This window comes from Bubalus bubalis, chromosome 15, assembly GCF_019923935.1.
Source record: "Bubalus bubalis isolate 160015118507 breed Murrah chromosome 15, NDDB_SH_1, whole genome shotgun sequence".
Taxonomy (NCBI): Eukaryota; Metazoa; Chordata; class Mammalia; order Artiodactyla; family Bovidae; genus Bubalus; species Bubalus bubalis.
This window is the reverse complement of record NC_059171.1, coordinates 16,001,031-16,017,984: the sequence shown is the minus strand read 5'-3', so window position 1 is coordinate 16,017,984 and position 16,954 is coordinate 16,001,031. Positions and strand designations below refer to the sequence as shown.

The 16,954-nt window shown below is 44.3% G+C and overlaps 1 protein-coding gene across 4 annotated transcripts in view; it reads right to left on the bottom strand.

The window, feature by feature from the left end:
• Nucleotides 1–16,954, bottom strand: part of MATN2 (matrilin 2) — a 170,742-nt gene that overhangs the window by 77,157 nt on the left and 76,631 nt on the right. For 3 of the 4 annotated variants that reach the window (XM_025265070.3, XM_025265072.3, XM_025265073.3), the window contains one exon: nucleotides 2,436–2,558. The exons of the other annotated variant lie outside the window; for it this stretch is intronic. In XM_025265070.3, the coding sequence (XP_025120855.3) occupies nucleotides 2,436–2,558 (123 nt within the window). The remainder of the gene's footprint in view (nucleotides 1–2,435; nucleotides 2,559–16,954) is intronic. 4 annotated transcript variants of the gene reach the window in all.

The following is a 16,954-nucleotide window of genomic DNA, read 5'->3' as shown; positions in this document are numbered from 1 at the left end:
AAGCACAAGCTGGAATCAAGATTGCCGGGAGAAATATCAATCACCTCAGATATGCAGATGACACCACCCTTATGGCAGAAAGTGAAGAGGAACTCAAAAGCCTCTTGATGAAGGTGAAAGTGGAGAGTGAAAAAGTTGGCTTAAAGCTCAACATTCAGAAAAAGAAGATCATGGCATCCACTCCCATCACTTCATGGGAAATAGATGGGGAAACAGTGGAAACAGTGTCAGACTTTATTTTTGGGGGCTCCAAAATCACTGCAGACGGTGATTGCAGCCATGAAATTAAAAGACGCTTACTCCTTGGAAGGAAAGTTATGACCAACCTAGATAGCATATTCAAAAGCAGAGAGATTACTTTGCCAACAAAGGTCCGTCTAGTCAAGGCTATGGTTTTTCCTGTGGTCATGTATGGATGTGAGAGCTGGACTGTGAAGAAGGCTGAGCGCCGAAGAATTGATGCTTTTGAACTGTGGTGCTGGAGAAGACTCTTGAGAGTCCCTTGGACTACAAGGAGATCCAACCAGTCCATTCTGAAGGAGATCAGCCCTGGGATTTCTTTGGAAGGAATGATGCTAAAACTGAAACTCCAGTACTTTGGCCACCTCATGCGAAGAGTTGACTCATTGGAAAAGACTCTGATGCTGGCAGGGGTTGGGGCAAGAGGAGAAGGGGACGACAGAGGATGAGATGGCTGGATGGCATCACTGACTCAATAGACGTGAGTCTGGGTGAACTCCGGGAGTTGGTGATGGACAGGGAGGCCTGGCGTGCTGCGATTCATGGGGTCGCAAAGAGTCGGACACAACTGAGTGACTGATCTGATCTGATAATAGTGATTTTCTTGTCTAACTTCCTCAATGAAAATAGTTACTTGCATAATAAAAATTAATGTAGTGAAAAAGAAGGCGGGGGGCTGGTGTTTCCAGATTGACTTCTTGTTTTGCAGTGTTAATGGATGTGGTACCCTGCTACCTATCATGGTCACCACGGACAGAATAAGGGGGATAAAACAACTCTAAGGCTTAGGAGACCAATTCCACTATGGACTTCTGATGAGGGTGGTTTTCATCTCCATCAGTGTGTAAAAACAAGCAAAGAAATCCATTTTATTCTCATAATCACCTGCAAAGAATAGGCCACCACCTATCCTTTTTTTTTCCACCTATACTTTTTTTTTGTTGCTTTTTCTTTCCACATTCCCAGCTAAGAATCACAGTGTACTGGAAAGTCCAAGTTCTATGTGCAAAAACAAATCATCATTTACTGTTTGTGGGAAGCAAGACAGAACAGGTCCTCTGAAAACAACGGAACAGGGAACAAGAAATGGAGGATTTAGACTTAGAAAAAGGAAGGCTCCAGTTCTGATGCCAGTCAAGTCCTTTTCCTTCCTTTCCTTACGGATTGTCTGCCTCATAAGTACCCTACTCAGCTTGTTGAACACCTACTATGCCAGGCACTGTTCGCTGGTGGAAAGATGAATGAGCCTGTGTAAGTTTAAAGGGCTTTGCAGACAAGCTGGGAGGTGCCACATGCATATTAGGGATTCACTGGTCTGCCCTACAGGTGCCGAGGAAAACCATTACCCATCACTGAAGAAATGAGATGCCACCCCACTTCTCACAGCCCCTGAAATATGGAGTTGCCTGAGTGGGAAGCCACTCAGCTGACTGCAAGCGGTGCCTGTGGTTCCAAGTATTGCACTTGAGACTTCTTAGCTGGGGCCAGTGTTGGAGGCTGCTGTTTGTTTTCTGGTCTTCCCTATAGCTCAAATGATAAAGAATCTGCCTGCAATGCAGGAGGCCTGGGTTCAATCCCTGGGTCAGAAAGATCCTCTGGAGAAAGGCATGGCAATCTACAAGAGTGTTCTTGCCTGAAGAACCCCATGGACAGAGAAGCCTGGTGGGCTATAGTCCGTGGGATCGCAAAGAGTCGGACACGACTGAGCGACTAACACTAACACTACGACTACCCACAGCTGGCCTCTCACAGCTGGCGGTCCCTGGGACCGTCTCTGAACTGCAGATCCACGCTTAGAAGAAAGGCTGCCCACCTTTTTGAGGTGCCACTCAGCAATGTCACCCATCACCACCTGACCTCGCGTATAATACCTGAGCTCTACTGAAGGCAGACCAGCCCAGACACCTGCTCCAAACTGAATGCAAATCCGCCCAGTCCTTGCCAAGGGAAGAAGTAATGGATTGATCTATTAACATAGATTATCATAAATATGCCTCTTGCTGAGGACCCAGACTGGGAACATGCTAAGCTCAGCCACAAACGAAGTCTTTAAAATTCAAATGGTGACTAACAACTAGGACAGAGAACTGGGAGCACTTGGTTGAAAGTCAAAGGAGAGCAACTGGCTACGTGGACTCCCCTCTCGCTTCCCTCCTGGTGTTTCCCCATCAGGCAAGGCTGGACGGGACACTCACGCTCACACCGTTTTCCGTCCGCGGCCAGGGCGTAGCCATTGTAGCACTGGCAGACGAAGGAGCCCAGCAGGTTCACGCAGAGCTGCTCACAGCCATGGTCATCCGCTGCACACAGATCCTGGACTGGGGCAAAGCGGCATCATTAGAACTTGGCTCAGAAGGAGGTGACTCTTGGCACAGGGCCGTCAATGAGCAACTCGACAGCGCTTGGCAAAATAACTCTTGACTGAAAGCGATATAAGAAATTTTGGAACATTTTGGAAATTTTGGAAAACAGAAAAAAAATAGAAAAGAAAATTCAACTGTAATCTCCCCACCTGCAGTCCTACCATCCAGAGACTACCTCTGTTAATAGTTGGGTGAGTTTCTATGTATGTAAGGGCTTCCCAGGTGGTGTAGTGGTAAAGAATCCGGCTGCCAAGGCAGCAGATGCAAGAGACGGGGGTTCGATCCCTGGCTTGGGAAAATCCCCTGGAGTAGGAAATGGAGTAGGAACCACTCCAGTATTCTTGCCTGGAAAATCCCATGGCTAGCTGAGCCTGGCGGGCTATCGTCCATGGGGTCACAGAGAGACAGATGTGACTGAGCACACACAGCCACTTATGTATACATAAAAGCATATTTTTCAAAGTTGTAATTTTTCTTCTCTATTAAATGCATTAGAAAATTTTAAATTAACATCATTATGTGTATTTTTCTCATGTCAAGGACAGTGATGGACGGTTCTTGAGGATTGAAGTTATCATGAGCAGGTCTTTGTGCTTGTCCGAATCAAGTACCATTCATATTCTCTGAGAACCTAAAGGCTTTGTAATCAGTCTCACCAATGTAGACACCTATGTACATAGTCTCAACAAGACCATTTGGCGCTGTCTTTGACATTTTGCAGAAGCTGGGAGAGAGCACGGTGAAAAGACCTGTTGCTCCACCAAAAACACGGCAGGTCCGGAAGAGCCCCTTATTTTCAAGTCTGTATTGGTCTCTTTGGACATACTTTCTCCCATTCCATTTCTCTATCAGAAGGATGTTTGAAAATCCTTTTTGTGTTCTATTTATGCACCCCAGTAATAAAGGAGGAAAATGGGAAGCCAGAAGAATTTAGGTAGAGATAACAAAGATAGGGGGCTTCCCTGGTGGCTCAGATGGTAAAACGTCTGCCTGCAATGCGGGAGACCCGGGTTCGATTCCTGGGTCGGGAAGATCCCCTGGAGAAGGAAATGGCAATCCACTCCAGCACTCTTGCCTGGAAAATCCCATGGACGGAGGAGCCTGATAGGCTACAGTCCATGGGGTCGCAAAGAGTTGGACACGACTGAGCAACAAAGATAGGGAGAAATCAATGTATGGTCTGAAGTGAAGTGAAGAGAAAGTCATGCAGTCACATCCGACTCTTTGTGACCCCATAGGATTGTAGCCCACCAGGCTCTTCTATGGTGATTAACAATGCTATTCCAGTCAAATATTTATTATGTGCCCACAAGGTGCTGAGCTCTGGCTGTTTATTCCAATGCAATGTAAGAATACACTCACAGTAGAGCATTTACTGCCATAGAACTAAGAATATATCAGAGAATGAAAAGCTTAAAGGCATTTTTAATCCTTCACTGATTCAGTCTCCCCTTTGAAGAAATTGGCTGACGTTATGACAGTATTTCTCAGCAAGGATAATGACTTGGTTTCATAACTAGCTCTTTCAGTGACTTTACCATTCAAGTTCAAGAAAATCAGAGAGCATTAAAGCGATTGAATACATTAAAAAATTTTTCTTCCTCTGGTTAAAAGTTATCACTGCGACAGCTATGGTAAAAACTTAATTCACTAGAAAGTTTGATTTATTCCTGAATACAATGACTACACTTTAATGTAACCTCCTAGGTCTTTGAGTTTTATAGTTTATTACCGTTTTGATAAATGTAAAATATCAAATTGATAAAAAGATAAAAGCTGACATATTTAGCACCTCTATCAAATGCATTAATTTTTTTTTTTAAATAGAAGCTACATCATAAGATTAAAAAACATTTAGGTCTAAAATTCCACAAAGAAGGATTCTGGTTTTAAAATGCTAAAAGAATTATTTTCACTCCTAAATCAATGAAGTAGATGAAAAAATTATAGATGCAAATTCCTCTCTTTACCTATCTTATTTCTATCTTATATTTCCAATTGGGAACTCCAATTGATATTTCCCATGGATCCAGATATAGGGAAAATAACAATAATCAGAAGAAACTTCAGCTCATGCAAAAATCATAGTAAATAATTGAAGAATGACAAAATTTACAGTTAGTTACAAGCCTAAGCCAGAGACAAAATAAAAATCGGAATCATCAGATACTTTTGATTTATTGAATCAACAAAGAACCTACTCTGTCCCAGGCACTGGGGATGCAGTGTGAACCAACAAAGGGGCTCCTGCCATCGCGCAGCTTGTATTCTAAGGGTTAGGAAGGTGAAGTTCTAGGAAGAGCATTTCTGATAAAACCCAGAAGTGGAATTTATCCAAAGAAAACAAAAACACTAATTCAAAAAGATATATGCACCCCTATGTTCATTGCAACATTATTTACAATAGCCAAGATATGGCAGCAACCTAAGTGCCCATCAACAGACGAATGGATAAAGACGTGCTACGTATAGTCAATGAAATGTTACTCGGCCATAGAAAAGAATGGAATTTTGCCATTTATAACAGCATGGATGAACCCTGAGGGTATTAGGCTAAGTGAAATAAATCAGACAGAGAAAGACAAATACTGCATGATCTCACTCATATGTGGAATCTAGAAAACAAGTGAAGTAACATAACAAAACAGAAACAGATTCATGGATACAGAGAACAAACTGGTGGTTGCCAGAAGGTACAGGTTGGGGATACGGATCAGTGAAGGGGATTAAGAGGTACACATTTCCAGCTATTAAATAAATAAGCCACTGGGATGTAATGTACCCATAGAGAATATAATAGGCAATATTGTAACAGCTTAGTACGGTGACAAATCATAACTGGATTTATTGTGGTGATTGTTTCATAATATATTCAGTGGAAATGTAAAATACTGAATCACTATGCTGCATACCTGAAACTAAACTAGTGTGTGTGTGTGTGTGTGTGTGTGTGTGTGTGTGTGTGTGTGTATATATATATAGGCTTCCCTTGTGGCTCAGCAATAAAGAATCCGCTTGCAATGAAGGAGACTGCCTGGATTGCAGGAGATACTGGTTCGATCCCTGGGCCAGGAAGATCCCTTGGAGAAGGAATTGGGAACCTATTCCAGTATTCTTGCCTGGGAAATCCCACGGACAGAGGAGCCTGGTGGACTACAATCCATGGGGTCGCAAGAGTCAGATGCAACTTAGTGACTAAACAACCACCACCACCATATATATATGTGTGAGTGGTTCTGACTGAAAGAACAGTGAATGCAAAAGGCGTTCATGTGGGAAAAACTAGCCCTGTTTGAGGCTTGGGAGAGCCAGAGTAGCTATCAGATGCACCCTGCTGCTGTTGCTGCTGCTGCTGCTAAGTCGCTTCAGTCGTGTCCGACTCTGTGCGATCCCAGAGACGGCAGCCCACCAGGCTCCCCCGTCCCTGGGATTCTCCAGGCAAGTACACTGGAGTGGGTTGCCAGATGCACCCTAAATAACTAAAATACAAAACAGAACATGCTAGAAATCCACAAGAGAGGTGCTGCCAATAAAATGGGAGTTCAGAACAAGGATGGATTACAGCCAGCCCAAGCTGGATCAATCAGAAGAGGCTGGCAGGCAAGCAAGAGACACAGAGAAAAGGAAGAGGATCCACCCGGAGCTGAGGGGACAGTAAAGGTGCAGAAGTGGAGGAAAAAGCAGGACAGATAGGGGAGCTGACCCCCTGTTCTGGGAATTCCAAGGGAAGCAGCAGGAGAGGGCATCGGAAGGACAGCTGACACGGGATGGCAGAGGGCCTGGGAGCAGGCTGCCTGGTCTCAACCCTGCTCATCGGGGGACCACTGAGGGTGAACATCTCAGAAAGGGAGATGGGCCGTTTCCCTGACTTGCGCTGTGGAAGAGTAACTTTGGTGGCATCACAGTCTATTTTAGCTCTGGGAAATGGAAAGGATTTAGTGTACGGATAAATGAAAGCCACTTCTTTGGGAACAAAGTGGTAGTTTTCTGACTTCCATGCCAAAGTAGCTTTGGTTTGCGTGTGTGTGGATGGGAAAATCAACTTCTTGACATAAGGACCTTCCATTATCTGTCAGAGCTGCTGGCCACACCCACCGGTTGTCAGTGCATGTCTGTGCACCTCTGACTTTTCCCTCCTGGCGTGTGTGTGCGTGTATGTGTGCGTGCTCAGTCATTCAGTTGTGTCCAGCTCTTTGTGACCCCATGTACTGAAGCCCGCCAAGTTCCTCTGTCCATGGAATTTTCCAGGCAAGAATATTGGCATGGGATGCTATTTCCTACTCCAGGGGATCTTCCCGACCCAGGGTTGGAACCCACGGCTCCTGCATCGGCAGGTGGATTCTTCATCACTGAACCACCTGGGAAGCCCTTCCTGGCATGTATCACCATGTTAATTACAAAGGCCTTTATGTACTGATGTATGTACTGTGTCTCCCTTGCCAGGCTCCCTAATCAGGAGGGGAGCGTCCCTGCACAAACTCCTGATGATGGACAATGACACCCCATACACTGGAACAACCAACCCCCAAGTCCCAAGCCCATCTCTAAAGGTGGGGGTGGGAACTTCTCCACCTGGGTCCCCCTGCTCAGCTCCCACAGTTGCTTTGCCTCCTCTCTGTGTCCAGCAGGAACCCTGCCTAACAGTGGTTACCAAGGAGGGGTGAGAGTTTCATTTTTTTCTGTTATTTATAATTACCTGTTTTTGAATTTTCTAACAAGAGTTTATACCAAGAGCTTTTATAATAATGAAAAAAAATCAATGTTACAAAAGAACCTCTTTGAAAGAAGCATTTTAAAAGCAGTGAACCCTGCCAATGTAGAAGATGAAAGACACCCAGGTTTGATCCCTGGGTCTGAAGATCCCCTGGAGAAGGAAATGGCAACCCACTCCAGTATTCTTGGCTGGAAAATTCCATGGACAGAGGAGCCTGATGGGCTATGGTTCATAGGGTCACAGAGTCAGACACAACTGAAGCAACTTAGCACACAGAGGTAGTAGCCTGAACTACATCTATCCCTCTGTGCCCAGTTCCCATTTCCATTTGAAATAGGTTGAAAAATGTAGATTGTATGAAAGCAGTGAACCAAGATCTTGAAGCAATAATTATCTGTTTTTGAATTTTCTAACAAAAGTTTATACCAAGAGTTTTTATAATAATGAAAAAAAAAATCAAGGGCCGTTTCACCTGACTTGTGCTGTGGAAGACTAAGTTTGGTGGCATCACAGTTTACTTTAGCTCTGCGAAATTGAAAGGATTTAGTGTATAGATAAATGAATAATGTGTCTCCCTTGCCAGGCTCCCTAATCAGGAGGGGAGCATCCCTGCACGAACTCCTGATGGCTGGACAATGACACCCCAGGACACTGGAACAACCAACCCCCAAGTCCCAAGCCTGTGGCCAATTCCCAATCCCAATTGAAATAGGTTGAAAAATGTGGATAAAAGCAGTGAACCAAGATCTTGAAGCAATAACCATTTTTCCCCCAAGATTCCCCCCCCACAGGGTAGGCAGAGAGGTCATGGAGGTGCTCCTTCCTTCCGGGACGGGACAGCCCTGAAGCCCTGCAGGGTCCCATCCGTCAGAGCAGCAGTGCACCCCCTCGATGGCCCATCAGAACTGTGTAGGGGCCTTTGGAAAATACGCCCGGGAGTCAGGCAGCAGGGGCTGGGGTGCAGGCAGCAGTGTCCCCGAAGCTCCCAGATAACCCCAGTGTGCAGCCTGATTGAGACTCATTGAAACTCCCAGGTAAAAAGTCCTCATATTCATCCAGGGAAAGACACAAGAGTCAGCCTTTGTCAGCTGTCTCCAGGCTCAGATTCTTCTTTTAGACAAATCTCGATTTTTTTTTTTTTTCTTTTGCTGTCCTTGGACCTCTCTCCAAGTGTCTGAAAGACCCTGGACACTACGTGAGGGCGCAGAGTGTGGTTAGGAACAGGAGGATCACGGCTTGCATTCCAGAAGAACATCCCACAAACAGCAGGCCTGCCAGCTGGCCTCCGGCCGTTCATACTACTTTTAGAACGTTGGGGATTTATGGCCACTAGTGATCTGTGCTGTCCCAAAGGAAACCATTGAGGGATTAATTTAATTAAACAAAGACAAAGGAATAAATACAGACTAGGTTCTGAGAAAACAACTTTGTTGTTTTTCTGGCAGTGGTCGTTTTCATTGGAAACAAATACAGATGTTTTTGGATGATTCTTTATTCTTTAGAAAAACAGCACTTCTTTTTCTCACAGCCTGGGAGGATTTCAGTGAAAGATGATAAAACTGTGGGGGGGAGGGGGTGGAAAGCACTAAATTCAGAGCTCCCATTACCCTTTCAAGCCTTCTCTACCCCATGACTCCCACTCATGACTACTGACTTCAATCTGAAGTCATCTCCTCCAGGAAGCCTTCTCCAGGTTGGTGGGGCTTCGAGTTTTCTTCCTCTGGGCTCCTCGAGCTCTCTACACATGGCTCCACTAGAGCACTCATGCATTTATCCCACAGTATTATCCCACAGTAGGCACTTTGAACTCACAAACCAAAACTTAGTCACAGTATCTATCCCACAGTATTAGAAGGACCTGATCACAAGTCTGACGGCCTCATGGGAAGGTAAGCTGGTGTGACTCAGTTTGATTCCCCAGTGTCCTAGCGCATGGAGTTGGTGCCCCATAAGTGTTCATCTGTTGAAAGAACAATGACAGAGTCCCAACCCCCCTGCCTCCCAACAGGGATGTCCTAGAGTCCTACAATATCTCCTCCACTAGATATGGGGTCCTGGGTCCTGGGAAGATGAGTGAGACGGGAACAAAACTCTTCTCCTTGTCCCCAGCAAGAGATATTCCTCTCCCAGCAGAAGACAGTGACATCAGGGAGCCAGTCTCCAGCTGCAGACACTGGAATCCTCACAACAGCTAAGGAACCAGCCGTCTTGCTGTCTCCTGCATCCCTGGTACCTACCACACTGCCTGGCACATGACAGGGGCTCATCAAGTGCTTGGGAATGGGTGAATGGACCTGAAACACAGGGTTGTCAGGCATTCCTCACTCATCATTCTTACCCAGGCTGTAAGCTCTGAGGGGCACAGGGTAAATCTTGGTGGTTCTCAGGGTACCCCTGATACCACATGCTTCACACAGCAGGTGCTTAGTGGACGTGTGTTGAACTGACTTGACAGTAAGTAGCCAGCCTGGGCACCCCACTCCAGTACTCTTGCCTGGAAAATCCCATGGACGGAGGAGCCTGGTAGGCTGCAGTCCATGGGGTCGCTAAGAGTCGGACACGACTGAGCGACTTCACTTTCACGCATTGGAGAAGGAAATGGCAACCCACTCCAGTGTTCTTGCCTGGAGAATCCCAGGGATGGGGGAGCCAGGTGGGCTGCCATCTCTGGGGTCGCACAGAGTCAGACACGACTGAAGCAACTTAGCAGCAGCAGCAGCAGCCAGCCTGGAGTACTTGGGGGTGGAGGACTCTTATCTGACCACTCCCTGTTAGAGGTCAAGTTCACCATCATGGTTTCCCTTACCACAGTTACAATGTAACACTTAATTTGCAATTGATAATTTAATGTCTACTTCCCCTGCCATTTGAAGCCAGTGTTTGTTCTGTTCAGCCCTCCAGCTCAACTTGCATGGTGTTTGGCATGTGGTCAATTTTTTAAAATATATTTGAATGACTGAATCCAATCATTCATCAAATTGTTCAAACTGCTGGGAAAACAACAGTGAACGAAACAATTGATCCCTTGATTTCAAAACAATCAATCGATCCCTCTCGCCATGGAGCTGATATTCGACTGGGAAGCCGGCTCCAACTGACCCACATTGACGGACCATGCCCACCTCTTCCCAACTCTGCATTCAGCAAGGCCAAGTGGGTAGTGTGTAATCAGCCACGGTGGCAGTATTGACACCACAGGGATTGGTGAACATTACAAATTGGGTATTTTCCCCATGGAGATCCGGTTGTTAAACATTTACTGGCATACCATGGACAGCGGCCAGACGTAACATGCACAGCTTAAACCATATATTACTTAGATCTTAGAAGTATTGTGGAACAAAAACAGGACAGAGCAATAGGAGTGTGGAGGGAAGGGAACTTCTGTTTCACACAGTGTGGTCAGAAGGCCATCTCACAGAAAAGATTACTGTATATCAGGATCTGAGGCAGGTAATATGAAAAAGCAAGGGTCAGGAGGACTAAATCTTGGAGGAGGAGATAAGGGGCAGTTAAGTTTCTTCTTCTTTTTAAAAGAAAATATTTATTTATTTGACTGCACCAGATCTTTCATTGTGGCATAAGGGATCTAGTTCCCTCAGCCAGGATCAAACCTGGGCCCCCTGCATGGGGAGTGCAGAGTCTTAGCCACTGGACCACCAGGGAAGTCCCATGTTTCTTTACACAGGGTACAAGGCAGGTGATCAGATAGGATGAAAAGAATATTGCCTTTGGAGTCAGACCTGGCTTCAGTGAGGTGACCTGTGTGACTTCGCATAAGTGATTTCTGTGAGACTGAATTTTCATAGAGGTTAAATAATTAAGTAGAGAAAACATCTTATTGCAGGGTTAAATGAGATAATATAGATGATAAAGTATCTGAAAGATAGTAGGTACTCAGCAAATATAAGCTTCCTTTTTTCTTGTACTTGGTCATGTCCAATTCTTTGCAGCTCCATGGACTGCAGCCCCTAGGCTACTCTGACCATGAGATTTCCCAGGCAAGAATACTGAAGTAGGTTGCCATTTCCTATGCTAGGGGATCTTCCCGATCCAGGGATCGAACCTGCATTTCTTGCATCTCCTGCATTGGTGGGTGGGTTCTTTACCACTAGTGCCAAATGTCTTAGTAGAGCAGGCCTAGTTAAGCATGGAGAAGAGGTGACCCCAACCAGATTTTACCTACATCACTATTCTAATACAATATCACTTTATTGGGTGCCTATGAAACCCCCCTCATGTGGACACTAGATTCATATCACTTTAAACAACATCAGTGTATCTGTGGCTAAGTTTTGGTTTGTGAGTTCTAGGCTGACTTCATCTGATACAGCAAAGTAGGCAATTTTGAATTTTACAGCAAAAGATCTCAACAAACTCAAACAATGCCTTGCCAGAGGGCATGTGTTAGTACATGGCTGACAGTCAGCAAAATCTGCTTACTTCTCTTCCTGGAGAGTTTTAGGAGGGATGTAAACCACATCTGCTCGGTCTCCCCGATGAAATCAATCAGGGAGGATTTGATAACTAAGAGCCCCAGGGCTGTGCTCACATCCATCCCTGGTGTTTCCCCTGAGGCTCACAGGCATTCTAGATTTAAGGGCCTTCCTCCATGTGTGATCTTGAAAGCCTGGCACAGTGCCTCAGCCCGGAGAACTTGGAAAACTTTCATCTGGTTACCCTGGACAAGAAAGAAGCACGGGACAAAGACTGTGGCGGTTGCGGCTGACATCATCCTAGATGAAATAAAAGGGCTTTTACTGACTTTTCAGAATTGTATACAAGCCACATGGCATGCTATTGATACCAGTGGCAGTCTAATTTCTCCTTTAGAGTTAAAGCAAAATGAACACCATTAAAGACATGCTCCACTTTCGTGGTAAAGAACCTGCCTGTAAATGCAGGAGATGTAAGAGACAAGGGTTCGATCTCTGGGTTGGGAAGATCCCCTGGAGGAGGGCATGGCAACCCACTGCAGTATTCTTGCCTGGAGAATCCCATGGACAGAGGAGCCTGGCAGTCTAGGCCTATGGGTCACACAGAGTCAGACACGGGTGAAGTGACTTAGTACACACACATGCTGCTATTGAGCCTGAGATGGAGAAATCAGAAATTATTTATTACAGGAAGAGAGAAGAGGAATGTATTATTAGAGCTGCTATTTCTCTCTGCTGGGAAACAATGGGATCTCTGCCTGCTCCAACCCGAAAGCTCACTTGGAGCTAAGGCTCCGCAAAAGCCTGAGAAACCCAAGCCTGCATTTTTAGGGACTATCCCCCTTCTTTCATTATGTCTTCTGAAAGCCTAATCGTATTTTGACAGCTGCAGTTTGAATTTAAAGACTTTCAGCAGTTAATGTGAGTCATCAGCCTTGTGCTTCCACGCTGGAAGAAACAAAAGCAAGCCAATGTCACCCACAAAAACAAACCTGTCCTTTCAGGCAAAGTCCAGCTGTGCCTTGCTCGCATCTCTCCTCCCCCAAAGCTTCATGCTTTTTCAATCAGTTATCCTATTCACGAACTGAGATTTTAGTTTCCGTTTGAGAGGGGAAAAAGAGGAGGAGCCCCGAAACAAAGCCTGAAAACATAAGTGTATCTGACCGAATAGGGTTGATCAAAATCAGAAATAAGCGTGAACGAATAAGGCCCTAGTCTTGCTGAGCGCTTTGCAATTTCTAAACGGCTGTCAATCACAGCATCCCATTCTCATTATGAACTCCCTATGGAGCAGCCAACTCTCAGGGAGTGATCCAGCTTAAAATAGCTGGATCAGTGGTTTTCAAACTCGAGTTTAAGATCAGAATTCCCAGGAGGGCTTGTTAAAACACATCCTTCTTTGCCACACCCCTAGAGTCCCTGATTCAGTAGGTGTGGAAATTTACATTCCTAACAAGCCCCTGCTCCTGCCCCCACAAAGCCGCCTGCTTGTGTGCGTGTGCGCAGTCTGCTCCTTCTTGCACTTGGTCTGCACTCTGCGGGTTGCCCCAAAGCTGAGACCCTGACCTCCTCTTTCTGCACTCCCTTTCTCCCTCCAAAATTCCATGCATTTTTAGGGCCAATGACCACCCCAAGCATATCCAGCCAGGCATTTTCCTTGAACTCTAACCCCCATCTCCAGCTGCACCCAACCACTTGTGTGGGCTCTTGCCCAGACTCGCTCTTGCTTTCCCCAGCAAAACCAGGTTTCCTCTCTGATAACTGAAGTTATCAAACACCCCTCACCCACCATTCCCCATCTTAGGTCATAAACTCTTCCCCTGGGTGGGGATTATTGCTATGATCTAATTAATTCCACGGGCATAAGAGACATAAGCACTGAATTGATTGAACTGATTTGAATTGTAAACTGATTGCATCGTCCACCTTCTGCTCCGCACGTGCAGAGCACCAGGGAAGCCAAGATCTGAGTGTTCCTTGGATCTCCAACATATGGGAGACACACTTATTTCTCTCCCACACCCCACCAGAGTGTCTAGCCCATAGAGGGGAATGAATAAGTACTGAATGAATAAATGAACGAGTGAGTGGATAGGTAGATGGTACTTCTGCACCCATTCTCTACCTAAATCTAATACTATATTATGTATTACTGCCAAGGTCAATGTACTAACACGTGGTTTTCCCTCTGACACCCTGTATTCAGCCCCTCTATCCACCAAAGACCGCAGCTAGAAGTCAGCTTGAGAAATCAAATCACCCCATAATCTGTCCCAGCTTAAATTCCTTTTCTCATCCCCCACTAATGCCCCAAACATGCTCTTTGAAACAGTCTGTTCTACTTAGCATCCTCCAAAGACCACAAGCCCCGAGGTTCTCTCCTCTTCTTTGACTTGCTAGAAAAACCCTTCCTCCTCAACCCCTGATTGTTCCATGACTCGCTGATCTCTTCTCTTGCAGCCTTCTGTCTCAGTACTACTTACCTTCCAAAACCACATTGTTCTGTGTGAATGTGTGTGTCTATATAAACTATACCATAAACTACACATATTTAATATATACAATCTGATAAATTTGACATAGCAACATATCACCATAATCAAGATAACATACCCATCACGTCCAGATCCCCAGTTTCCTAGTTGCCATTGGTAACCCCTCCACCTGCCCCATCCCTCCCCCTGGTCCCAGGCAGCCACTCATTTGCTGATCTGTATCACACAGGTTAGTTACCATTTTCTAAAATTTCATATAATGGAATCCTGCAATATGTACTCTTTTTCTGGTCTTGTTTCTTTCATTCAACAGGGCTATTTTGACATTCATCCAGCCTGCTGCATGTGTCAATGTGCTGTGCTCATTCGCTCAGTCGTGTCTGACTCTTTGCGGCGACCCCATGGACTGTAGCCTGCCAGGTTCCTCTGTCCATGGAATTTTCCAGGCAAGAATACTGAAGTGGGTTGCCATTTCCTTCTCCAACATGTGTCAGTAGTTCATTCTTTTCATTGCCTGGTAGTATTACATTGTATACATATCTCACAATTTGTTATCAGTTCACCTGTTGATGATTTGAATTGTTTTGATTTGATTTGAGTTTCCAGTTTTAGCTTATTACAAGTAGACATTTGTGCTCAAATCTTGGTTTGAACATAAACTTTAATTTCTTTTGAGTAAATACATAAGGGTGGAATGATTTGATATCATTGTAAGTACATATTTAATTTTGTAAGAAACTTCTAATCTGTTTTCCAGAGTGGTTGAACCATTTTATCTTCCTACCAGGAAAAATGATGATTCTGTTTCCAACTTTGCCATTACTTGACATGGGCAATACTTTAAAATGTATTCAATCTAGTGGAAGTAGAGTGGGGGCATCTTGTTTTGGCTTTAATTTGTATTTTCCTAGTGACTAATAAGGTTGAGCATCTCTTATTTATATATCTTCTTTGGTTTAGTGTCTATTCAAATCTTTTGCCCATTTTGACTGGGCTGTTTATTTTCCTATTATAGAGTTATAAGAATTCTTTATAAATTCTAAGGTCCTTTGTTGGATATATTTAATTTCAGTCTGCGATTTGCCTTTTGAGTTTAGTAGCAGTGTATTTTGCAGAGCAAATATTTTAATTTTGATAATGTTCAATTTACTGAGTTTCTCTTTTGTGTTCTGTGCCCTATTTAAAAAATCCTTGCCAAACCCAGGGTCATCCATTTTTCCCCTACATTTTAATCTAGACATTTATATGTTTCTCCTTTATATTAACATTTAAAATCAGTTTTAAATAAATTTTTGTATATGGTATGAGGTAAGGGTCAAGGTCCATTTTTTTACACACGGCAATCCAATTGATGTAACACCATTAGTTGATGACATTATTCTTTTCCAATGAATTTCCTTGGCAATTGTCAAAAGTCATTCCACCATAAATGTGCGGGTCTATTTCTGGACTGGATTCTGTGCCAGTGATGTCCACTGTTACATGACTACCACACTGCTCTGATTACAACTTTATAGTCAGTCTTAAGATAATTTGATCCCTCCAACTTTATTTTTCTCAAAGTTGTACTTGATTCTCATTATTTGCAGATTCCACACGTGCCAATTTACCTGCTCTATAAAATGTACTGGGCACCTAGAATCGATACTTGAGCATTTCGTGGTCGTTCGTGGATCGTGCAGAGTGCTGAAACTGTCAAGCCGCTGCACTTGCCTAGTGAAAGTCAAACAGACAGTGCTCTGCCTTCTTGTTTTGGGGCTCATGCTATAAGCAAATATCGTTTTTGTGCTCTGTTTAAAGCCATAATTTTAGAATTTTTGTGCTGTCTGTTGGTGACTTCACTGTTTAAAACGGCCCCTACGAGTAGTGTTGAAGCTCTGTCTGGTGTCCCTAAGGCAAGAAGGCCATGATGTGCCTCAGGGAGGAAAGATGTGAGATGAGCTTCATTCAGGCATGAGCGATAGTGCTGTCGGCTGTAAGTTCAAGGTTAATAAACCAACAATATACACTCGATCGAAGTTGTGTCGTGAAGTCACTCAGTTGTGTCCGACTCTTTGTGACCCCGTGGACTGTAGCCCACCAGGCTCCTCCATCCATGGAATTTTCTAGGCAAGAGTACTGGAGTGGGTTGCCATTTCCTTCTCCAAGGGATCTTCCCAACCCAGAGATCCAACCCGGGTCTCCCGCATTGCGGGCAGACGCTTTACCATCTGAGCCACCAGGGAATCACTAAGGTGTCTTTAAACAGAAACACCCCTAAAATAAGGTTCTGTATTGATTTGTGAAATATTGTGGCCAGAGGCTTGCAGGAAACTAACCCTTTATTTCCCCTAGGAACCATAATCCATTAACCACTAGTTCAGTGTTCACAGAGACTTACAAACCATAACTATTGTGAGTAATAAGAATTGATTGTATTTGACTATTCAATTGTTTTTTTTTTTAATTTTCATTTATATTTTAGAATCAGGTCATCAGTTTCTACTCAAAAATGTCTGCTAGGATTTTGATAGGGATTGCTTTGAATCTATAGATCATTTTAGAAAGGATTGACATTTAAGCAATAGTAAGTCTTCTATTTGATGATTTGCTGATCTTTCCATTTCTTTAGGTCTTCTTTAATTACTGCACACATCATTTGTATTTGTCACCGTATAGATCATGTCATGTTTTGCTAATTTATCTCTAATTTCTATATTTCTTATA